At 54.4% G+C, this 24,010-nt stretch overlaps 1 protein-coding gene and 1 long non-coding RNA gene across 7 annotated transcripts in view; one reads left to right on the top strand and one right to left on the bottom strand.

The window, feature by feature from the left end:
* The first annotated feature begins 388 nt into the window (after positions 1-388).
* The window catches only part of Emid1 (EMI domain containing 1), a 41,447-nt gene continuing 17,825 nt past the window's right edge, over positions 389-24,010 (top strand). For 2 of the 6 annotated variants that reach the window (XM_010603728.3, XM_010603730.2), the window contains exons 1-13: positions 393-561; positions 7,109-7,222; positions 7,653-7,756; positions 15,802-15,885; positions 16,878-16,939; positions 18,225-18,345; positions 18,627-18,677; positions 18,760-18,849; positions 19,362-19,508; positions 20,393-20,491; positions 20,626-20,678; positions 21,106-21,168; positions 21,271-21,315. In XM_010603728.3, coding sequence (XP_010602030.1) covers positions 461-561; positions 7,109-7,222; positions 7,653-7,756; positions 15,802-15,885; positions 16,878-16,939; positions 18,225-18,345; positions 18,627-18,677; positions 18,760-18,849; positions 19,362-19,508; positions 20,393-20,491; positions 20,626-20,678; positions 21,106-21,168; positions 21,271-21,315 — 1,134 coding nt within the window. In that variant the 5' untranslated portion in view covers positions 393-460. Of the gene's footprint in view, positions 562-6,389; positions 6,671-7,108; positions 7,223-7,585; positions 7,757-15,801; positions 15,886-16,877; positions 16,940-18,224; positions 18,346-18,626; positions 18,678-18,759; positions 18,850-19,361; positions 19,509-20,392; positions 20,492-20,625; positions 20,679-21,105; positions 21,169-21,270; positions 21,316-24,010 lie in introns of those variants that run through there. The other 4 variants (XM_010603726.3, XM_010603727.3, XM_033762299.1 and 1 more) reach the window with 4 other exon arrangements.
* LOC104848040 lies at positions 15,853-20,379 on the bottom strand. The gene is made up of 3 exons (XR_776299.1): positions 20,027-20,379; positions 19,573-19,729; positions 15,853-15,929 (listed from the first exon to the last, which is right to left on the bottom strand). It is a non-coding gene; the product is annotated as an uncharacterized LOC104848040 (long non-coding RNA).

Here is a 24,010-nt window from a genome sequence, read left to right on the forward strand (position 1 = left end):
CGTGCCGGGCCAGCCACTGCCGTGCACTCGCGGGATTACGGAGGGGATGATCGGGCCCAGGCTCCCGGGATTTCGGAGTCCCCAGCCCATGTGTCCGGAGTTGGCCGCCTCCCCGACTCGCCCTCCTTCAGCCTCAGTTTACGACTAGAGGGGAGGGGTGAGAGGACTTGTCACCCTGGCCCAGGGGCCCCTTCCCCTGCACACCTCTTAGCGACGCTGCTTGGGAGACCTGCTATTTGGCGGACCTTCGCTCCTTTTCCTTGCTCCTGGCTTTTTTTTTTTTTTTTTTTTTTTTTTTTTTTAGTATTTCCCTTAAAGGCAGAACTGGGGTGGAGACTTAGCCCAGAGGGTCAGTGTCAGAGGCCCCCTAGAGACCGGACATTTTCCACAGAGACGGACAGAGCATTTGATCTTCCTGCTGTCCTTCTAACAGCTAGGCACATTATTGCTGCCTGGCTTTATGGAGTATCTCCCAACATCTGGTGCTGTGGAAAAGCGCTTTATAGTTAGGGTCATCTTTAATCCTTCCCGAAGGTCGACAGAACTGTCCCCATTCACAAGGTAAGCCGACTGAGACCAGAATACTGACATAGTCATCCAGATCATGGGCTGGCAAAGCTGGGATTCAAATCTGACTTTCTGGCTTTAATAATAGTGTTTGAAGGGCTAGGGATTTGGCTCAGTGGTTCCGCTGCCTACCTTGCAAGCACAAGGGCGGGAGTTAAATCCCCGGTACAAAAAAAAAAAAAATGGTGTTTGAACCTGCTGTAGTTCCTGGTTGGCCCAGGTCCACTTGGGAGAAGCAGCCTGCTTTGTCCAAGGCAGACAATGTGGACTAGGGAGGCCCCTGGAAGGGCTTTTCATCCCATTCAAAGGCCAGCCTGACTCCCACCTCCTAAGGCCTCACTTCTTTAATTCTTTTCAGAAATTCCTCTTTCCCAGTGGTCGGGGGCCAGCATGCCCCTGCTGGGCTAGCCATAGCAGGTGACACAGGCAGGCCTGGAGGAGATGGCTGAGGCAGCAGAGGTCAGAAGAGCGGTTTTCTGAGACGGCGACTGACTTCTCACTGCATGTCACAGCCACTACCTACTGCATGCTCGCCGGGCTGGCTTGGGCTGGGCACTTTTTCCGCATCGCTGGTCTCCGGAATCTTCCTGCCTTCCATTTGAGGTGTGCTTTTTTTTTTTTTTTTTTTTTGGTACTGGGGATTGAACTCGGGACCTTGCACTTGCAAGCCAGGCAGTGGAACCACTGAGCTAAATCCCCAGCCCTGAGGTGTGCTTTTTAAGATTCCTGTTTCATAGAGCAGAAAGCCAAGGCTCTACCAGGGAAGGTGACCTGTGCAGAGCGTGGGTGTGAGACATCAGGATCCCAGCTCAAGATGAGGACGCAGAAGAGAGCCTCCCCTTAGCCAGTCAGAGGCTGGGCTCATCTCACCCAGGTTTCCCTAGGTAGGAACAGGACTATAAGTGTGGGCAGGTATCTAGTAGTCACTGGGGACTGCCCTCCCATCTGTTTACAGAGGTTATCACAGTGGCCTGAGTGTCACCCGAGCTAGGTTGGCAATGTCCTTCCTCCTGTTTTATAGATAAGGGGACAGAGGCCTAGAGAGGAAAAAGGTGGCATGGTCCCAGGCCAAGAAGTTTGCAAATCCAGCCTCTCTTCCTTCCCAACAGTCCTCTGTGTTAGGGAAAGAGGTTGTCTAAGCTTGGGCGTCTCAGGAGGTTTGGAGGTCATAATTGGGAGTTTAGGGCTCTGGCTTTGGACACAACAAGGTTTTATTCCTGGCTCTGTCACTCACTCACTGTGCAGCCTCAAGCAGGTCACTTTGTGGCTATGGGTCTCATTTTCCCTCTTTGTTTTTCTCATCCCTGCTTGGGGACTCTTTTCTGAGAGTGTGCAGTCCCCTGAGGAACCAGCATGGAACCTGTTACACAGAACGCCTGCTGTCACCAGCTTTCGGTGGGGGAAGGGACCTGGATCCAGAGGCGCCTACTCCTTGGCTGCCAGGGCCTCCCCTTGTGGCCCTGTCCCAGCATCACTGGAGACAGCATGGGGATGTCACGCCCCATCAGCCCTCCCTCCACCCCGAGCCAGGTGCCCCAGGCACCCCTTGGCAGCCAAGGGACCAAAGGCAGAAAAGGGCTTTGTCCCTGGGGAGGGGGAGGCCTGGGAAGGCATCCAAAGGGCCTCCCCCAGCCGCAGGAATGTGGTGAGACAGATTCCCCCCAATCAGGGTTCCCCTGACTATCTAGAGCTGCCTTGGCTCATTGTTGCCCCCTCCAAAGCACCGATCCCTGATGGGACTGCTCCTGGCCCTCTGACGTCTTTCTCAGCCTGAATCTCCTTTTTTTTCAATCCGCTCATCTCTGCACAGTGGCTCTAGAGTTGAAGTAATCATCATCATCACTGGTGACCTGGCCAAGGCCCCTAACCCTTGCGGTTCTGACTTCCGTTGGGCAAATCCAAGGGTGGGGAGGAGTAAAAAGCTCCGATGTGCCCAGCCCTTCTCCATGGCTTGGATCCTGGCTCTGTGCCACACGGGCAACCAGGCAGGTGCCTTCTCTTGGAGCCTCAGTCTCCCGCTCTGTAAACGCAGAGCCTGACAGTCTGCCCTTGTGAAGAAGGGACCGTGCCCGTGTCCTCAAGCCGAAGGGAGGCTCCTGGGTCACAGCCCCCAGCTAGGCCCGTGTCTGACTGTGGCCTTGCAGCCCAGGATCAAGAATGAACCATGGCACCAAGGACCGTGCCAAGCAGGCACTCCGCATGGAGCTCCTCTCCGGAAGGGATTCTCCTGCTCTCCCCGCTTGCAGATGGACAGAGCGAGGGCAGAGAGGGTCGGGGCCTTGTCCAGGCCACCAGTTTGGGCAGCAGCAGAGCCAGGACCGGAGCTGCACCCCCACTGCGGGGTTCTGGCTCTTGTCACCCCACCCCTCCCGCCTGGCTCTGTTCTCTCCCCTCCTTTTCATAAGGGCCCTTGGCTCCAGGCCGGCTTGGCCGCCTCCTGCAATTAGCCCCTATCACTGTTCCGGATCACAGCCCGGGCCCAGTGGAGACAGAGAGCGGAGGGCTGGTGTTGGGGGGAGGTGAGGACATGGGGGAGACCAGTGCCAGGCTGAGCTGGTCTGTCCTGTTTTCTCTTCTCCCGGAGTCCTCTGGAGGCCCAGGAGGTGCCGAGTGGGCAGAAGTGAGGACCAGGAGGCGTGAGCAGTCTCTCCCGGCCCCTGCCCTTGCGACTTATTGCTGCTCACGCCCCAGGAAGGAGGCCCAGGGGCAGCGGGGATGGAGGCAGAGTGTCCAAGTACCGCATCTGTTTCTAGGACCGCAAGGCTCTACTTCGGCTGCCCAGGGCCACTGTTTTCTCTCATTCAGTCACTCGGCAAACATCCCGGAGCTCCTGTGAGCTGATCTCTAACCTCACTTGGTCTCTGCACAGGTCCTCCCTTCAGAACCTGTAAAGCTCAATCCAGTCCCGCAAAACCAATCCCACCTGGGCCTCAGAATTGGTACCCAAAGCATAAAGAGGAGTCTGCCGGGCCAGGGGGCCAGGGGGTCCCCGATTGCAAAGATGAGGGTGGGGCAGATGTGAGCTGCACGTCGGATGAGGTAGGGAGGAGGCAGGGTTTGCAGTGCGGCGGAGAGCCACGGTGGACTTCGCATTCCACGGCGGGCACAGGCAGTGTTAGGCCATGCTTTACACAAAGCTTCCTGCTACCCGTGGAATGTGGATGCAGGGGTGGGACCCTGTGGTGGAGCTTGGGCTTATTCTGGGAGGCAACAGGATGTGTCCTCAAAGCTGTCATGGGAGTGGTAACTGATCGCCTCCAGGTGAAGGGACCGGCTGGCTGACCTAGAGCCCCGCTTGGCCTCAGTGTCTGTGCCTGCTTAGAAGGTCTGGCCAGCCGGCCAGCAGCTCTGTGTCTCCCCTGAGCAGGGGTTTCCAGCAAAGTCGTGCTTGTAGGAAATAAACCAAAGGACCAGGCTGGCACCTTCGAAGGGGAGATTTTAATGAAAAAGGAAGAAAATAATCATTTCCTTGACACCCGCCTCTCCAATAAAAAGACAGCTGGGGGAATTGTGGACGGTTACAGGCCTTCCTGTCCTAGTCCAGGGTCTGAGCAGGGTGGGTGTGTGGGTGTGAATACCTGTGAGGGGAGCATTCAGCGCTCTGTTCTGCTTGGCCCATCTCTGCTGCTGTTGTGTGTGTGCACGTGTGTACAGGGATGAGGGTGCATCGCCCCGAGCGTGCTTGTGTGGACGGCGTAGAGGATACGACCGCGAACGTCCTGTGGCCACACTTGTGTGTGTGAGTGTGAGTGTGCTCACATGGAGACACATTCACAGGAAGGAAGGTTGTGTCTACCTGCCCTGCCGCCTTGCCTTATCCGGGCGTACGGGTATACGTGCTTCTCTGGACTCGTGCGTGTGCACACGTGTGTACATGTCTTCACTTGCTTCTGTATGTGTGTGCTTCTGCGCACTGATCAGGGAGTGTCCTTCCGTGCCCAGGACCCCGCTCTGTATGAGGAGCTCCCAGCTTTCCGCAGCCCAAGTTGCTCCCTCCCTTCCCCTTTCCTTGACTCAAGGAGAACTGGATTGGTTTGAAGACTTCACTCTGGCTGCAGGGTACTTCTGAACCCCCTGAACTTGTACACTAGGTCTTAAGCATTTTGAGGGGAAGAGCCACGATTCACATCAATTTCCCAAAAGTTGCTTGTGCCCGACCCTCCAAACAAAACTCCAGCAGATTCCAAATCATCATTCCGGGAACCCAAGGCACTACAGGACAGGAGTCTTCTGCTGCTCTTGTCAGAGTTGAGGTCTTACTGTGTTGCCCAGTAAGCCTTGAACTTCCAGGTTTTAACAAGCTTCTGCCTCGGCTTCTTTAGCAGCAGGAACTACAGGTGCACGACATCACACTGACTATTGTGTCATAAAACGTAAGCCTGTCCCTGCCCCTCCGTGCTCCCCCACAGCCCCTGTGCCCACCCCTCAGGTCTGCTGCACCCACCCCTGTGACGGGTCCCTCCCTTCCAGACGTTGCTTGTCCTCATCCCTCTGCCGTTCTCTATGTGCCCTCTCTTACCTGCAGGGCCCACTGTGCCGTCACCTCTTTCCTCTGTCCCTTTCCATGTCCACCCCATCCTGAGCGGATCCAGTGGTTCCCCATCCTGGGTCCTGCAGCTTCTTGAACACCTGCCATGCAGAATAAAGCGGTAACCCATGCCTGGCCCCCTCTACTGGTGTGTGAAAAGCACAGGCCCCGTTTCCTTTATCCTCGAGTTCCTCTGGGTGCCGACAGGCTGCATAATCAGCGTGCTAGCCTGAAGGACTGACGCCTCCAAATGCCAACTAAAACCTTGTTGCAGTACACATAGTGAGCACCTGCTGGATGCTAAGAGTACTCACATCATTCTGCCGTGGTGAGCCGGAAAGGCCCTCCCCCACGGTTTAGAGGACGCTAAGGTTCCGGAAGTGAGCTGGATTAGAGCCCAGAAATGTGGATAGGCCAGCCTGGCCTCTGACACCTTCCCAGAGGCCTCAGTTCCCATGTCCTTCCCATCTCAGCAAGCCATGGTCTGTGATGCTGTGAGGGTCGCAGCCTGGGAACCTGCTGACCCTGGGCTCAAGGTCATGAAGGAAAGCGTGGTGGTGTGGGGGAGCCTAGGCTGAGAAAGGTCACCGGAAACCATCCATCCCTCCCTCCCTGGCCCGGGCCAAGAACACAGGGCCTGTGACCCCGTGCAGGGCTGAGGGCTGCTGAGCACCTGGAATGTGCCAGCTATTGAAGAGACTCCCAGTCCCACTGCAGCGCAACACTCCAGCTGCCGCCCACCCCACCCTGGCCTACAGAAAGAGAAAGTCCTCGGCCAGAACCAGAATTTAGTCTGCTCAGGCTGTGGGACCCTAGGGAAGTCCCTCCATCTCTCTGGGTCACACTGGAATCAGTCTAGGAGGAAGAAAAGCCCGGGCGAAGGCCAGGGTGGGAGTAAAAGTGACAGAAGGGACAGTTCAGTTTGGCCCATGCAGGAGGTCAGCAGAGTCCTTAGCCAGCCAGCCACGGCCCAGGTGACAGATGCTTTACCGTCGCACTTCTGGGAATAGCTCAAAACTGGGAATAACCCAACAGCTATGGGACCACCAGGCACAAAGCCAGATGCTGTGACAGAACCCAGTGTTTCTAGGTGCTGAGCTGAGAGCCAGCTGTCACATGTGGTTAAGGGGAGAGCCTAGACCAAGAGTTACAGAGCAGTTGCATTTCTATTAGAATGAGAGGGTGGGAGGGAGGGAAGAAGCAGAGATAGGAAACAGAAGCAAACGACTATACTTACAGGGAAAAATTACATTCTCATCAAACCGTCACCTCTGGGGTCAAGGAGAGCTGTCGGTCCCTCTGTTCTGTCCATTCCTGGCACTACAGCAGACTCCATTTTTCACACTTGCTGCATACCAGGAGCTGTGCCCAGGCCTTCCACATGCTGGCTGATTTGAATTTTCCCACTCTCTTATGAGTGTGATTTTCCAGATGAGAAGACTGAGGCTTTCACATCTGGAACCTTGCCCAGAACGTCCACCATTAGATGCTCAACACAGGCCCATCTGAAACCTGAGCTGGAACCCTCTTAGCCCCAGGCTGGACATGATCTCTTACTGAGTAGTTGAGATTTTTGTAAGTTTCAAAGATACATTTCTGGGGCTGGGGATTTAGCTCAGTGGTTCCGCTGCCTGCCTCGCAAGTGCAAGGTCCCAAGTTTGTGGGGCAGGAGATAATGGTGGCCAACATGGACAAGGTTGGAAGGAAGAGGTATGACATGGACAGCCCTGATGAAGATGTACTGCCCACACCTTGCCCTGTAATTCATTCCCCAAGGCCTACTGAGAGCCCCCAGAGGGACCACCCTCATTAGGGCCGTAGAATCCACCCCTAAGCCACCGGCTGTTCAGATTCCACCAGAAGGGACCCAAAGGACACTGAAAGTCCAAGGGTCTCTCCAACTGGGGACTTGGGGCTCTTGGAGAGGACACAGATCATCTCACCTATCTGCCCAGAGGCCTGGGAAGGGGCTGCACCTAACACCTGAACCTCCTCTGTTTGGGTCTGTTTCAGAAACTGGTGCTCGTATGTGGTGACCCGTACTGTCTCATGCCATGTGCAAAACGGAACTTACCTTCAGCGAGTGCTGCAGAACTGCCCCTGGCCCATGAGCTGCCCAGGAAGCAGGTAAGTGAGCCACGGTGGAGAAGGACCACGTGGCTTTCCTGGTGCAGAATTGTGTAGGGTTACAGATGAAGGCTAGGGCCCCAGGAGAGGCTGCAGCAAAGGCAGCATTGTATCAAGAGGGAACCCCAAGGGCTTCCTGAGGGAGGAAGGGAGGAATGCTCTTCCGTATAGCACCATGCACCTGTTTTCCTTCACTTGGTGAGTATCACTGTCAGGCACCAGTCAGCCCTGCCTGCAGGGCCTTTCTGTCTAGTTGGTTTCCGATCCCATTGGCTGAAACCCCAGACTGCAGGGAGAAAGAGATCCCAGGGGGGCTTGGAGTGGCAGAGGCTCCAGGGGCTCTGTCTGGGTTTGTCCCCATAGGCATCCAGGGCAGTAAGGAAGGTGATCGAAGACCCTGTCTGAACTGGGCCATGGGACACTTTTTCAGCTACAGAACTGTGGTGAGACCCACATACAAGGTGATGTACAAGACAGTGACCGCCCGCGAGTGGAGGTGCTGCCCTGGGCACTCGGGAGTAAGCTGCGAGGAAGGTAGGACTGTTTGGTTGTCGCATGCATCCTTTTAACAGGGACACGTGCTTCCCAGGAGTGCACAGGAATAGGTACCTGCTGCTAAGTCCTGCTGTGCAGCTCCTGCACAGGACTGCACGCAGGAGCCCACTGCACAGGCCTGACAGGCATGGCATGGCTCAGATACAGACAGCACCTGCTGTTCCCTCGTGGTTTCCATTTGCTTCTCAGAGACTCTCAGGGCCTCAGGAAGTATTTTCTACTTGTTGTGCTGCTCACTTTTTAAGTCGCGCCGTCCCAGGTCTTTCTGTGAAATTTGGTGTGTTAGTCAGTCACCCATCACTATAAAAAAATACCTGAGCTAAAACACTTAGCACAGCTAAAAGGTTTATTTTGGAACTTCTGGCCCCTAATTGTTTGGCTATGTAGGTTTGGAACTATGGTGAGGTACCACATCTTACAAGGAAAAGACTTCGTGGTCAGGACTCAAAAAAAAGAAAAACAGCAGTAAGCTGGAGTTCCCTATCCCTTTGGGGGTGGAAACATCCCCAGTGACCTAAAGACCTCCCATGAGGCCCCACCTTTTAAAGGTACTACTGTGTGCCAGTAGCACCACCCTGGGGAACAAACCTTTATCAACACCTGAGTCTTTGGGGGGCATCACAGACTCAAGCACTAGCATCTGGGGGAACCTAGTGGACATTTCCACGGGGCACGGTAACATACCACGTGAAAGCAGAGGGCTACGTGAGTCAGTTCAGTGGTCAGAGAGGTAGGGATGCTGGTACCCACCCTGCAGGTGATGGACACACAGCTTCTATGTGGCAGTGTCAGGATTCAAGACCTGTTTGCTTCAGGGTGGACTGAGCTGTGCACTCTGTGTAGAGTGTGGCCCAGGTGCAGGGGCACCCCCCGACCTGTGCACCTGTGTACTGTGACCCTCACTGCCCAGCTGATCCCATAAGCAACAGATCCGGCGGCATCAGGAGCTGAGTTCACGAGCATGGTCTTGTGAAGGGGGTGAGCTGACCTGGAGCCAACCTGAGAACCTGGCCCATCACCTCCTGAGTAGAGGCTTTCAGGGCCCCAGGCAGCACGGAATCGACTGTCACTAATAGGATGTATCCTGATTGCAGAAGCACGGATGTGAAAAAATGCAGCCTCTGAGTCCAGGAAGTGTGGTGCTAGCAGAGGGCGCTGCTCGTGGGTGATTTGGGAGAGAGAGTTACTATGGCCCAGTTCCCAGAGTGACACGGGGATCGGGATCGGGCAGAGGCAGGATTCACCAAGGCGTGGGGAAGGGAGGGCTCTGGCAGGCTCTGACGTAGGGGAGGAGTCTCCCATGGAGCCGAGGAGGAACTGGGTGGCTGGAAGCTGAGGGTCCTGGCGCCAGACAGGCCAGCAGGGAGGCGGCCATGCCCCACTGTGGGAAGCCGGGGGCCCCGAACAGCACCCTCTGCTCAGCGGTGGCGAGGAAAGCAGAAGGGCTAAAGGGGCAAGAGGACAGCCAGCTAGGAGAAGTGGCCGCCAAGGAGGCCACGGAGGTCCATGGTGAACCCCCCGATGCGGGGCCCAGCCGGAGAGTCCTGTGTCCCTGGTTCCCCTCCCAAGGGCAGACGTTGAACACGGCTGCTGAAACCCGTGTGTCCAGGGCCTGGGCTGGGAGCCTGTGAGGCAGGGGTTGTGCTGGGCCAGGCCAACGCTGAGGTGAGGCCTGGTGGCTCCCTCTGCAGGCCCTTGAGCCTCAGCCCGAGGACTAGGGTAGACGGGACTTCAGGGGGTCAGGCCGGCTCTGCCACACAGCAGCTGTGGGGCCTTGGGCCCGGGACTCCCCGTGCACTGTGCGAGTCACGGTGCAAGGGCCCTCAGTCCAGGCAGGATTCTCCTCCTGCGCCCGGGAGGGAGGGCACCAAGTTGTACTGTGACAGCTTCGGGCTCTCTGGCCCTCACCCTGTGAAGTGGGCGTGTAATATAGAGTGGTTCTCAGTGCTGCTGCTGGAATGAGATAATGCAGTAAAGACTTCACAGATGCCACAGCAGCCCATGGTGAGTGAACACTGCGTGATGGCCGATGGGATGGGAAGAGCTTCTCCTACCCACAGGGTTGACACAAAGGAAAGGGAGAAGGTGACCAGATGTCCAGACCCGGATGTTCTAGAAAATTGACCCACTGAGGCCTGCACTGGGGAGTTGGGAGGCTTTGCCCTTCCTCACAGCTGGGCTCAGGCTGGCTCCCCCACCCTTTCCCCTACTGGTGCTTGCCCTTATGGCCTGCTCATTGCTGTGACCTGACCTCGGGTCCACGGAGCTGCATCGCCAGGAATGACTGCCCAGACCAGCATGGAGTGAACCACAAATAAGAGAACACCTGTCATTCCAAAACTAGCCCTGCATCAGTTAGTTACTGCGTTGTGTGACTTGGAGTGGCTCATTTCTATGCTCACCTTGGCTTTGCCAGTTACCTGGGAGTCAGAAGTGAGCCGTCATGACTGGGACGTAGTAAATCCTCCATAAATGTCTTCCTCTTCCCTTCCGCCCCTGTGCTGGGGATTCTGCTGACCCAGTAGACACAGCCCTGCCTCCCAACTCTGAGATCTGCTCCTCCTTTAGCTGCTCAGCAAACAAACCTTGAGCCTCCAGACTTCATAGTCGTGAGGCTGGTGTAATCCAGTCAGGACCTCACCACTCTCCGCCCTGGTTTTCTTATCTGTGAAATGGGGGTGTTCACTCTGTGGCAGTGAGGGGGAACAGCCTCAGTGGATGTTCATGACCACCTAGAGGACAGAGCCACGGTGGACCCCAGGATACATTAGGGGAAACTGAGGCTTGGAGCAGTAAGGGAACTGGCCTGGGGTCACTCAGCACATCAGAGCCCAGAACTGAGACCCTTAGGAAGAGAGCTGTTGTCTGGGAGGGAACTGGCTAAGGCTCTCACCTAGCCACCTGCTCGTGGAAACAGTGGATCTCATCAGAAACAGTGGATGAGAAGGGGCCAAGTCTAGAATGTGCCCCGTAGGAGGGGCAGGCAGGGGGCTGGAACAGTGCCAAGGCCATGGCAGGAAGGCAGACCGAGCCCAGCAATCATCTCTAGGCCTGGACCCAAGTCCTAAGTGCCCTGGGCTGGTGGGCTGTGCAAAGGGGCGGGCTGGCTCGACCACCCCTGCGGTCCCCTGCTTCTTGGGGCTCTGTGCAGACAGATCTTTTGCCCATCTGCCCCACTGACCAGATGATAAAGGCAGACAGGTGCTGGTCTCAATCACACAGCGCAGAAGTGTTCCGGCCAGGTTCTCTCCGGAGCTCTCACCCGAGGCCTGTGGTACCCCTGCCCCAGACCCTCCCCTCGTAGTAATGACAAGGACAGGGAAAGCCGCCACCACGCTCTGTACCGGGCTGTACAGCACTCACCCGCCTGCCTAAGGCCGGTGCATCGTGGCACAGAATATTCAGATGCGGACAGTGAGGCTCAGAGAGGAAAAAGCTGTGCTCAGGGTGAGAGCAGTGAGCTGAGGAGCTGGATTCAAGCAGGTCGCCCTGACTGACGAGTCAGGAGTCTTTCTTCTGCTTGGGCTGTCTGAAAACACCCCGGGAAGTGTGCCGGCCGGTCTCAGCCCCCGCGCCCCCCGTGGAAAGAGTGGCGCCAGGGCTCACCCTCTTCTCACGGAGCCCGGCTGCCTAGCTTGAGTCCCTTTCCCACCCTCGGACCCTCACAGCCCTGTGCTCCCGGGTGGGGAACCACAGTGGGGATGTTGGCCTGAGCCCACACAGCCCGAAGCCTCAGCAGACTCGCGGGAGATTCCAGCCAGTACTTGCAGGCGCCCAGCCTCTCCCACCGCCAAGGCCGGGGCCTCCCACACTTTCAGGCAGCAGGCAGGAGCCCGGCCTGCCCTTCGCAGATGCGGGGTCCTGCAGACTCCACCGAGCCGGCCCACCAGTCCCCTCCTGCTCCTCTGTGGGAGCCTCTGCGCTCCCCCACCGCCCCACCCAGCGCGGATGACTGCCCTCCTGCTCTCCGTCCCCCCCAGCTCCACCTTCGCTCCCTCTTCCCCTCTGCCCACCCGTGCCTTGGCAGTCGGTCGTCCCCTCTGCCTGTCTCTTTCTTGATGCGTCTCTGCCTGTATTACTCCTGCGGCTCCAGTGCCCGCCACAGCCTGGGATAAGGAAAAGGGCACAGATTTGAATGGAAACTGCACAGAAGGGCCAGGCCAGACAAGACCAGAGCTTCCCAGAGGCCTCCCAGTAAGGTTTCTTTTCAAGGTAGCTCTGACCCTCGATCAAGTCACCAGCTGGCCAGCAGCAAATATTTACATTTGCAAAGCAAATTCCCACAGGAGACCTGGGCTGGGGCTGGGGCAGCTGCATCACTGTGGCCTGTGGTCACCGAATCGTGCTGACCAGGGGTGGAGGGAGGGATGTCAATGAAGGACCTTCTCTTGGATTCTCTCATGGAGGGAGACACAGGGGTGAAGGACAAGGACTCAAACTTCTCACAGCTCCATTCCTAATTTAGAGCAGGCTTGGAATCCAGTCCCCCACATCCTGCTGTGTAGACAGAGCAAGCCTGCCAGTTCCGGGGCTTCATTGTTTTTTGTTTTGTTTTGTGGTACTGGTGACTGAACCTAGATCTTTCATGCTGAGCTGCATCTCCAGGTTTTCTTTTTATTTTGAGACAGGATCTCAAAAAGTTGCCCAGTCTGGGTTCAAACTTGTGACCCTCCTGCCTCAGCCTTACAACAGAGAGCTGGGGTTACAGGAGTATTCTACCTTGCCTGGCTCTTAATGTTCTCTGTGCCATGAGGCACCATGGAAATCCAAAGGGAGAGACATAGACTTGGTACTGGGAAGAAAAAACGGGCTGTTTTAGGAGGCACAGAACTAGAAACTACACAGGCCACTGGCCTTTTGAAGGTCAGGACAGAGTAGTGAAGGTGTCAAGGGGGCCTTTGGTACTGGTAGGTACCCAGGTCTGTCCAGGAAGGCTTCCTAGAGGAGAGGACAAGGGAGCCACAGCTACAGGGGTGGGGGAGGGTATAGTGTGCTCGTGTGTAGGGTGGTTGTTCCCTGGAATAGAGCTTAGGTCTGTGTCCTGGGACCAGCCTCGGCCCTCCTGGGACAGCAAGACAGGGCAGGAGAGGTGCCCTTCAGGGGTGACCACTAGGCTCCGGTGAGGGGCCTCTCTGCCCAGTGCAATCTGCTTAGGGCCCCTGGCCAGGCAGAAGCAGGAGGGATGGGACATGTTTGCTCTGTAGAAGGCCACCCCCAACTCACAGCTTCTTCCTTGCTGGGGTTTTTGTGTGCCTTATAACGGGTCCATTGGTTTGTTTGTTCGTGACAGGGTCTCACTTTATAGTTCAGCCTGGCCCTGAACTCACTGTGTAGCCCAGGCTGGCCTCGAACTTGCAGTGATCCTCCTGCCTCAGCCTCCTGAGTGCTGAGATTACAGGCGTGCGCTGCCATGCCTGGCTTTAAAGGGTCCATTTATAACCAGGTTCATCTCTCAAAGTATTTCTATCCACTTACCAGAATTTTGGGGAAGTTTGGGATAATTTTTTGTGAATCTTGAATCCAGAATCAACATTTCCCTGGTCTTTTGGTCAGTTCTGTTATTTCTTTAAACTCTCTTTTCTTTTCTTGGTCGTGTTAGGGTTGAACCCAAGGACTTTTGCATGCTAGGCAAGCCCTCTACCATTGAGCTACACTTCCAGCCCTAAACTCTCTTTCTATAATTGAAATTCACAATCACTTTGAGCCCCTTCTGTCTGTACAGCTGGCTTGGCTGTGTTTCTGCTCATTTTTCTAAGTTCTTTCTGGCTCCTGGTGAAATATCCAAAACCAAATTGGTTGAAAAAGAATTTCCAACCACAAGTCCACCGATTAACAACTCAGGGGCACCCTCATGTGACTTTGGAACATTTATGCTCCTTTTCAAGGTGTTTGTGGTCTGCCTCCTACATTATTTTGCCTTTTATTTCTTTTGCTTGCTCAAAATCTATTTTCAGCCTATGAGTCGTGTGTTCATAAATGGAACTTTACTGTAGCCCTTGAGATTACACAAGACAGACAAGGTCTCTGTCCTGGTGAGGTTGGTGTTCCACTCAGGGGCAAAAGAAGAGGCAGTCAGCTGAGAAACTGTACCAGTCAGTACCATGTCAGAGGGAGGAAAGTGCTATTTAAAAAACAGACAAACAGGGCTGGAGATTTAGCGCAGTGGCACCATGCCTGCCTTGCAAGTGCAAGGTCCTGAGTTCGATCCCTGGTACCTCGGATCTAGTAGAAATGCATGTCTGCATTCAGGTTGGGATAGACTGGTAGCTCAGTAGTAGAGCACTTGCCTAGATGTGTGAGGCCCTGAGTTCGATCCCCAGTGTTGCATAAACAAAACTATGAGAAAAAAAGGAAGGCAACAGAAGTATAGCAGGAAGGGCAGGAAGAAGCCAGTACTTCATCACAGAGAAAACCTTATTTACACAGGGCTGGAGTCACAACCGCTGCTTTGGGTCACCACCCTCAAACCATAGTAAAATTATCATTTAGTCAATGAGGAGCAAAAAGGTGAAGAGGGCTTGCACGGCCATTTCTCTCAGGCACCAGCAGTCCTGCTGGACACGGGGCCAGCCCCCCACCCCCATAAAAGAGATCAAGCCCTAGAATAGACCTGCCTAGGTTCAGATACAGCCTGGAGAACTTCAGGGCTGTGACTAAATGAGTCACTTCATCTCTCTTCTTTGGTTTCCTGATGGGGGAAGAAAAGTCTCATTGACTCATTCATTTGTCTGCGCCTGGGAGACAGGAGAGGTGGTCCTGAGATGCTTTGTGCCACAGTTTCCTATCTGTTGAGATCGACTGTAGTGTAATCAATCAATAAAATAGACTATAGTAAGTTCTTAGAAAGTGCAGGCACTGCTCGGAGTGTAGGTGTTAAGCACAGCTTAGCTATTGTTATAACCAACCTTGTAGCACCCAGCTGGGCTCTGTAAGCCCTTAGCAAGGGGCATGGCTCACAGTGGCGTCTCCCCTTCCCTGCCCCAGTCCTGGTGGGAAACCCACCTTCCTCCATCCTGGAGGGGTTTGCCCTCTGTGCCTGGGCAAGTCAGAGGCCCCTGAGGACCATGTGCCAGGGTTACAGCTAAGCCTGAGCAAGGGCCCATGGTAGGACCGGAGCAGGGCCTGGCAGCCTCCCCACTCGGGGCCGGCCAGAGGGACCCGTCTGGTTTGAGTTCCTGGCGCCTCGTGCTCCCTGCCTCAACCCACAGCCCAAGCTGCCAGGCCCGTGCCTTATTTGGGTCTTGTCTCCCCACACCCCCCCACAGACGACGCTTCATGACCTTAAAAGGCAGGCCTGGGGGGCAGCGGAGAGTGCTGCCCCTGCTGGCTGGAGAGCCCCTCCAGCTGTGTCCCTGCCATTGGCTTGGCCAGCTCGTCCCTGCAGCTGTGCCGAAATCCAGACCCCCAAAGCCAGACCTGCCAGGACAGGCTGCTCCTCCTGGGGCGTGGGGGAGTGGGCTCTAGGAACAGGCAGCCAGCCTCCCTCTGGTTTTCATTTAGAACCAGAGCTGTAGCCACTTCAGTCCCTTCTTACCAAGTGGGGCAGGGAAAGTAAGGAAGGCAACAATCGTAGCCCCATGTATTGAGCACCTATTATGTGCCGGGCCCTGTGTATGTGCAGTGGGCCCTTTGTACACATCTCCATCTTTTGGGCCTCACACCAGCCTGGGAGGGCCAGACAGAGGCCTCAATGTCCCACTATAAAGATGAGAAAATTGTCAAATTCCAAGAGACACATGGGTCAGTAAGTGTTAGCACCGCGACAGAAGCCTGCTGTTAATTCTAACCTCTTAACCCGTGTAGCCGGCTGGGGTCACCGGGGAAGCCCCCAGCTTCATTCATCCAGAGTCCCGCTCTGTGGCAGTTGCTCTCACCAGCCCATCAGGTGCCATTTCATGCTGTGTGACCCAGATCCACTGCTCCACCTCCCTGGACCTCTTCTGCCCCTGTGCATCCGTGGGCAGGTGTATGTGACCAGGCAAGGACGGCACGGGCCAGCAGGATTCTCACCCTCCATCCCTCAGTTGCAGGTTCCTCTGGCTTTGTGGAGCCCATGTGGTCGGGCAACACCGTGCGGCGGATGGTGCTTCGGCCCGCAGCCTTCTCAGGTAGGTGCTGGTGGTTTCCTGTTGACTTCCTGGGATGGGTCGACCTGGAGGGACTCCGGGCAGTAAGTCTAAAATCCAGCTGGACAGCGCCCTGCACTCTCGACCCAGACTGAAAGGAGCTTCAAGCCAGAGAAAGGAAGGACCAGAAGGGAGTCCGATCTGGCCCCAGACACCGCAAGACCCATGACCCCTGATCTCCCGCAGATGCAGGTCCAAGCCCGAATTTTGTCTTTTTATATAAAGTCTGCTTTTCGGAGCGTCTGCCCTGTGTGAGGCCCCAGCCAGGCGCTTTCCATCACCAGTTCGTTAAACTTCACAGCTGTTACCCACACACGGCCCAGGCCTGGTTGACCCCATTTCAGAGAAAAGGAACCGAGGTCAGAGAGGAGAACGCCCTGCCCTGCTCTAGCCTGCCCTGCCTGCCCCAGGACTTGAGCCAGGAGGGGCAGCACCGAGGCTGGCACTTGTGTGTTCCAGAGATGCTCGCCGTACATTTCTAGTGAGCCCAGGCTCCTCAGGCACGAACAGGGTGATGCTGCCCTCACCCATGAAGCTGGAGTGAAGACCAGTGCGTCCCCGCTTCTAGACTCCTCACCTGGCCCGAACTGACATAGATATTTAAGTTAGCCAGAAGAGCTGGGCTGTTCTTGTGTGAGAGGATCCAGGGGTGGCCCCTCAGAGATTGGTCCCACCGGGACTGGTCCCCAGAGCATGCGGGCCCAGGCCCCAGTCCCCACCCAACAGAAAACAGGATTTCCTGCTGTGGCTTCTGGGAGAGGGGTCACTTTGGATGTGCAGGGGTGCTGGGTTCTTCTCTGGGAGAAAAGTCCTCTCCGGAGGCTTTGGGGGGGAAGAAAACCTGCCCGGCACTGCACACCCTGAGCCTGAGGTGCTTCTGCAGCCCCGCCCTGCACTCAGCTCCCTCCCTCCCTCCCCCCAGGGCTGCAGGGCTCTAGGGGGGACCCAGGGACCTAGGTTCCTCCATCCCACAGGCTGTCTCAACTGCAGCAAAGTGACAGAGCTGGCTGAGCGACTGAAGGCGCTGGAGGCCAAGGTGGGTGAGAAGCTGCCCCTGGTTCCCTGCCCCCAGCATCCCCTGTCCCTTGCTGCACCCCCATGTCTGGCTCCGTTCCGATTCCCCCAGTGTAGCTCTGGGCTGCCACACTCCCGGCCCTGGGGGCTCCTCGTGGACCCGACTGGCAGTTTCCTAGGCAGCCACGTCCTCCAGTGCCATCCTTGAGAAGACCCCTCAGTCAGACGGCCTGGCCTGTTCATCCTCTGGAGACGGTGATTCTCCCTCCTTGTGGCCGGGCCCAGCCGGATGAGCCCGTACTCCCCAGAGCCTGTTGCTGGAAACCCTCCTTGCCTGCCCCACCCCTGTCCCCATAATAGCACCATCTTCCAGCTTCAAAAGCAAATCTAGTACACATCTGAAATCATTTCAAGATTTTAAAAAATGCCTTTTGAATTGTGAACTGTAACTACACAAAGATTCTAAATGTGGAAACCTGAAAAAGTCAGAGATGTGGAAAACCTTCCAGAAACCAATTCACAGCGGGCACCCGAGCCCCCAGCGAGGCGGATCGCACCATTTTCCCCCCTGAGACCGTGTCTGGCTCTGGGGCTTGTAACTTCTGAGTTTAAGCCATCCTCCTGCCTCAGCCTCACAAGTAGCTGGGACTGCAGGCATTTGCTGTCGCCTTGCGGTCATCTTTTTCTTTCATTTTCAAACACACACAGATACAATGTACATAATCTGTGTATACTTTGCTCTCCATTGTTCCATACTCTATTTCATTTCCTTTAGATTCAGTAAAAATCTCAGCAGTAGAGGAGGTCCTGGGTTCAATCCCCCATGGAGGGAGAGACAGAGAAATCAGCAAGATTCCTCCCAATCATATTCCTGTGGAGCATTAACTGACCAAGAGAAACATCGTATTATTTATGGGCTGAGCACAGAAAAAACCTATGTGGCCAGCAAACACCAACATCACAGAACAGCCATCTGACAGTGATGGTCTGTAATGACTTTTCTATAGGACAGGCAGTGAGTTGCACACTTTGAAAAACAGTCACTTCTCAGAGCTGGCGAAGTAGCTAAGTGATAGAGTACTTGCTTAGCACGTGCAAGGCCCTGGGTTCAATCCCCAGCACCGCTGGGGAGGGGGACGCAGTCACTTCTGATGAAGTTCTGGGCCCTGTGAGCCCAGGTCTCTACTCCCAGGTGAGCTCTGCGAGCATCATGGGCCTCCCACCTCCCACACCAGGACCACAGTGCTGGCCTGTCTTGGATGAGTCCCTGGTGCCTATTCCATCCCTGTCTTGCGCCTCCTCCACAGGTGGCTGTGCTGACTGTCCCTGAGCAGGCAGTGCCCCCAACCCTACCTGCCCCTGAAGACCCTGCCCCACTCTGGGGCTCTCCGGCTGCCCAGGGCAGCCCTGGAGATAGAGGCCTCCAAGGTGAGTGGATCAGGTAGGAATCACTCCCACGTGGGAATCAGGGCAGTGAGAATCTGGTCCCCATTCTGCCTGGAACTGCCTGTCCCTCCAAGACCTCCGTCTTCCCATCTCTTCAGTAAACCTGAGAGAATGATCTCAGGGCCTCCTGAGCCCTGGAGTCCTGGGAGGCCAATTAGCCCAGCAGACCCTGCCGGGGTGGAGCTGTAGGAGAGGACGCTGCGTGAGTCTCCCTGCCCTCGGACCCAGCAGGGACACTGACCCCTTTCTACCCCCTCACCCAGGACTGCCAGGAGCCAGAGAGCCTGTGAGGGCCCCACTGCTCCCTCGAGACGGTGAGTGCTGGCTGAGGAGCCAGAGCTGGGGTGCAGGTCAAAGAAAGCCCAGAGCTGCCAACCTCATGTTCTTTTGCCCTAGACCGAGTGGGCACTCGGGGGCTACCTGGCCCCATCGGCCCCAAGGGAGATGCTGGTAGCCAGGGCCCAGCAGGACTGAGAGGCCTGCCAGGTGAGTGCCCAGAATGATGCCCATTCCTCCAACCTCCTTGGCCCTCTGCCCAGCCACATGGACTTTCCCCAACCCTGACAGAGCCCGGTGTCCTGGCCTCCTTCACCCCCTTGCTCTCTACTGTCCACTCTGCGGATTGCCCCACGCACACCTGGGCTCCCTAAAACCCTCTCTCTTGGTTCATTCTACTCATGCTCCTTGGGCAGCTGTGTTCAGCGGGCTCTGAGCTGGCTACTGGGGTTAGGTATTAGCCCAGTGCTTGCCCAACAGGAGTTCCCAGACCAAAGGGAGGAAATGGTGGGCTGGGACCCCTGAGAAAGGACACCCAGACCGTCACAGATGGGACAAAGGACAGGATTCTGTGTTCATGGCCCTCATAGACAGGCCTGGCCCGTGGACTCTAGACTCCTCTCTCATGCCCGGTGGCCCAGGCGACCTTATCCTGCCTTCTTGAAGTCGCTGTAGTTCTCCCTGCCTCCTGCACACCCCTGAGTCTTGGAATCTCGTTGCAGGTCCACAGGGTCCACCAGGGAGCCCTGGGCAGGCCGGAGCCACAGGCATCCCTGGAGAGAGGGGACTTCCAGGCCCACCAGGGCCTCCTGGACCCCCGGGCCCCCCAGCCCCTGTTGGGCCACCTTACGCCCAGATCTCCCAGCATGGTGAGTTCCTGTGGGGTGTTTGGTAGATTGTGGTGGGGGTTGGGGAGGCTCGAGTAACCATCACCTCTGTGCCTGGTTCCGTCTCACGGGTACCTCTGCATGCCAGATGTGTCCAGTGCAGACCACTTGTCACTCAGTCACCCAGTAGACATTGTTGTTCTTTGTTCACAGATGGGACACTGAGGGCCACAGAGAGGCGACCACTTGGTACAGTCACACAGCTAGAATGTAGGGGGTGGCTTCAGATATACTTGCTCAGAACCACCAGGTATCCAGCATGCCCCAAACTTGGAGTTGGCTAAATTTCGGCCCTCAGAGTGCCAGGAAGCTCAAATCCTGGCAGCAAGAAGTGAATTCCAAGCAGTCAAGGCCACAGCGGTGACCCTGTACTCAGAGAGGGCCCATTCCTGCACCAAGCTGGGCCCTGACGCACATCTCTGGCCTTCTCCCTGTGCCGCTGTCCCATCCCACATGCACTCCGTCTCACTGGTTGTTCTTCTGCTAGCCTCAGCACTCACCCCGTCTGCAGTGGAGGTAGTGATGGTGCCAACCTCCCAGGGCTCCGTGGTACCCACACACCAAGGCCTGGAATGCTGTTGATGGTCACTAAGTGGCAGCTTTCATTTCAGTTGCCAGGCAACACTGAGGTTCAGAGAGGCTTTGTGGATGTCACCATCTAGACTGTGGGATGAGAACCCAGGCCTCCTTGCCTTCTGATCCTCCATGTCCAAGCCTGGCGCTGCTCTCCATCCTGGGAGCCGGTGCCTTGAGGCCCCGCCCGTGCTGGCAGTGGCCCACAGGGCAGTCGGGGCTGACTTTGCAGAGGTGGCAGGTGAGCACTGCCGCAGTCTACCCAACTCTGTTCACTGTCTTTCCTCTTGCAGGGGGCTCATTACTGTCCAACACCTTCACTGAGACCAGCAGCCGCTGGCCTCAGGGGCCCACTGGTTCCCCAGGTCCCCCTGGCCCTCCAGGACCCATGGGTAAGTCAAGCCCAGACCTGGCGTGAAAGACGGAATTAGTCGATTGCAGAATAACTAACTAGTCCTGTGGCTATCAGGAGGCAGCTGGCCGTATCACTCTTTTCCAGGCTTGAGGACCTCTTATTTTATTCTAGGTCCCCCTGGACCTCCTGGCCCCACAGGGTTACCCGGGAGTCCTGGACACGCGGTGAGTCATTCTCCCAGTGCTCCCAGCCTGTCTGCGCATTCATCCGCCTGCTTATCCTCGCTTCATTCTTTCATTCACTCACTCGACAAATACTGACCGAACGCCTGATCTGCAAAGCCCTTTCCGTACCATCTTCTCATTCGATTCGTGTAACAAGAGCATTATTTATTGCCTAAGGCCGAGAAAAGTAGAAATTGTGTCCTGGGCTGTGGCCCGAAGCTGGGAACCCCTGTGGATTGAGTAGAGACTATCTGACCCGGTGTCCAGCACTTCTAACACTGTACTGGGTGCACTGCCCATGGTACGCTGGACATTAGGTGTATGAGAGCCAGACCGAGCTGAGACTCTCCCCAACGCCTCTGCCACCGAGCCCCTACCCGGGCCATCCTACCCCGGCACAAGACTAAGGCCCTATCTTGTTGCTCAGGGACCCCCAGGCCCTACTGGACCCAAAGGAATCCCAGGCCACCCAGGACAAAAGGGCGAAAGAGTGAGTACCCAGACGGCTCAGATAGGGGGTTCTGGGGAACCTTAGGGGCCCTACATCAGAGGTCCCGATAATAACTTCTTTCCTGTCTCCCCTCTCACAAAGGGAGCACGTGGGGAGCCTGGCCCCCAAGGCCTCACAGGGCTTCAGGTAAGTGATGGTATCTACCCTGTAGCCACCCCATCCGGGACCCACAGGTCCAGACCCCTGTGCTGGTTCCACTCAATACAAACAGAACCGCCAAGCCTCCTCTGTGGCCCAGGGTGGTTCTGTTCTATCAGTTGCTCCGTGTCTCTGGGACCCATCTTCTTCTTGGGGTCGGGTTACCTCCATCTCCGTCCCTCTGTCTGTCCATTGCTCTCATCTATTTCTTTCTCTCTGTCTTTGCCTCGTGCCTGTGACACTGTAGTCCTCTTTTTTTTTTCCTCCCCATCTTTACAACTCTAACATGGATTTCTCCATCTCTTCCTTTGCTTTGATCAATTTTTGCTTTATTGTTTTTGAATCTTTGCTATTAGGCACAGACATGTTTAGGGTTTCGTGTTTTCTTGGCTTTTTACCTTTATGGAATGAATATGTCTATCTCTGGCAATACTGTTTGTCTGGAATTCTACTTCGTTTGCTATTACAGTAGCGACCCTGGTGTTCTCATGCTTAGTGATTGCATGGTATGTCTTATTTGGTCTTTTTTCTTTCAACTTGTCTGTGCCTTTAAATATATATATATATATATATATTTTTTTTTTTTTTTTTTTTTTTTTTTTTTTGTTTTTGGGATTTTTTTTTTGGTTTCGGGGATCGAACTCAGGTCCTTGCTGTTGCGAGACAGGGGTCAGAACCACTGAGCCAAACCCCCGGTCCCATCTCTGCCTTTATATTTGAAATGCATCTCTTGTAAACAAAATATAACTTCAGTCTTCCTTTTTTTCAGTGTGGTCATTTAGTTCATATATGTATTTTTGTTTGTTTGTTTTGTTTTGTGTTTTTGTTTTTTGAGACAGGGTCTCACTATGTAGCTGAGACTGACCTGGAACTCACTATGTAGCCCAGGGTGGTCTCGAACTCACAGCGATCCTCCTGCCTCAGCCTCCTGAGTGCTGGGATTACAGCCCCAAAGTTTAATGCAGCAATACCCCAAGAAAGGAGCGGTGAAAATGTGGTGCCCGCCTTGCAAGAGCTCAAGGTCCCAAGTTTGATCCCCGGTACAAAAACAAACAAACAAACAAAAAAGATGAGGGTCTGGCTAGAAGAGGCAGATCACTGGGGGCGTGGCCCGGAAGGGTTTATCCGGCTCCCCAGTTCCTCCTCTGCTCTCTTCATTCTGCTTGGCCTGACCAGGGCCATTTCCCTTCTGACATCCCCCTGTGCCATGCTGTTTCTTCCTGGGAGACCACTGACCACGAACTGCAAGGTGAGCCAAACCCTTCACCCTTTAAATTGCAGATGTTAAGTATTTTGTCCCAAAGACAACAGGAAGTGACTAAGACAGTCACTGAAATGCCCAGTCTGGGCTTGAGTGTGTAATCCTTCTGTCTCAGCCTCCAGATTACAGCTGGGATTGCAGGTGTTCACTACCAACTCCAGCAAAAACACCTTTTGAAAATTGAGGTAAAGTGAAGAGAGTTTTCTCAGGAGACTCAGACTACACGAAAAATTAAAGGAAGTTCTTTAGTACCGAAAGGAAAAAATACCAGGTAGGACTCTGGATCTATAGGAAGACATAGCATATTAGGAAAGGTAAATACAGCAGTAAATAATATTACATTCATCCCTGGTTATCCATAGGGGGACTGGTCCCAAAATCTACAGGTATTCAAGTCCCTTGTTTAAAAATGTGGTATTTACATATAAGGTTCAGATACTGTCTTGGATGTAAAGAAAATTTAAATCATATTGGATTATGTATCATAATGCAATGTAAATGCTATATAAATAGTTGTTATAATGGTTAGAAATTAATGACAAGAAAAACATTTATACATATTCAACAGAGACAATATTTTTCAAAAATTTTTGAAGCACAGCTGGTTGAGTATGTGGATACATAACCCATGGATACAAAGGAACCGATGTACTTTCTATTTTTTTTATTTTTTTTTGTTTTTGTTTTTGTTTGTTTGTTTTTGAGTCAGGGTCTTGCCATGTAGCACAGGTCAGTCTTGAACTCGAGGTAACCCTCCTGCCTTGGCTTCATGAGTCCTGGGATTATAGGAATGCGCCATCACTTCAGCCAAGGCCCACTGTGCTTTAATTTGTTCTCTTAACTTCCTTAAAAGTGAATTTACGGCTAGGGATTTAGCTCAGTGGTTCTGGCGCCTGCCTCCCAAATTCAAGGACCCAAGTTTGATCCCCGGTACCAAAAATAACAAAAAAAAGTAAACTGTTTAGAGCATTAGTAATAATACGGAGGCTGAGGGTGTAGCTCAGTGTAGAGCACTTGCCCAGCATGCACAAGAACCCAGGTTCAATTCTTAGTACTCACCATCACCCAAATGTATTATAGCATTTAAAACAAAGGTAGAAAAAACAGTATAATTATTAATGTTTAATGTACTTACAGTATTATAATGTTAACTCAAATAAATTGTGATAGGCCAATGACACAAATTTCTACTCTTAGGGTAAAACATAACACAAAAAAGCACTGTTAAGAAGTTAGCAGAGGTGGGCTGGGGATTTAGCTCAGTGGTTCTGCCGCCTGCCATGCAAGCACAGGGACCCGAGTTTGACTCCCGGCACCAAAAATAAATAAATAAATAAATAAATAAAAGTTAGTAGAGGAGATAAAATGGAACCTTAAAAAGTACCCAATCCAATAAATAAATAAATAAATAAAAATAAAAGG

The sequence above is a fragment of the Fukomys damarensis genome, unplaced genomic scaffold (genome assembly GCF_012274545.1).
Source record: "Fukomys damarensis isolate Sample0158 unplaced genomic scaffold, DMR_v1.0_HiC HiC_scaffold_12, whole genome shotgun sequence".
Lineage (NCBI taxonomy): Eukaryota > Metazoa > Chordata > Mammalia > Rodentia > Bathyergidae > Fukomys > Fukomys damarensis.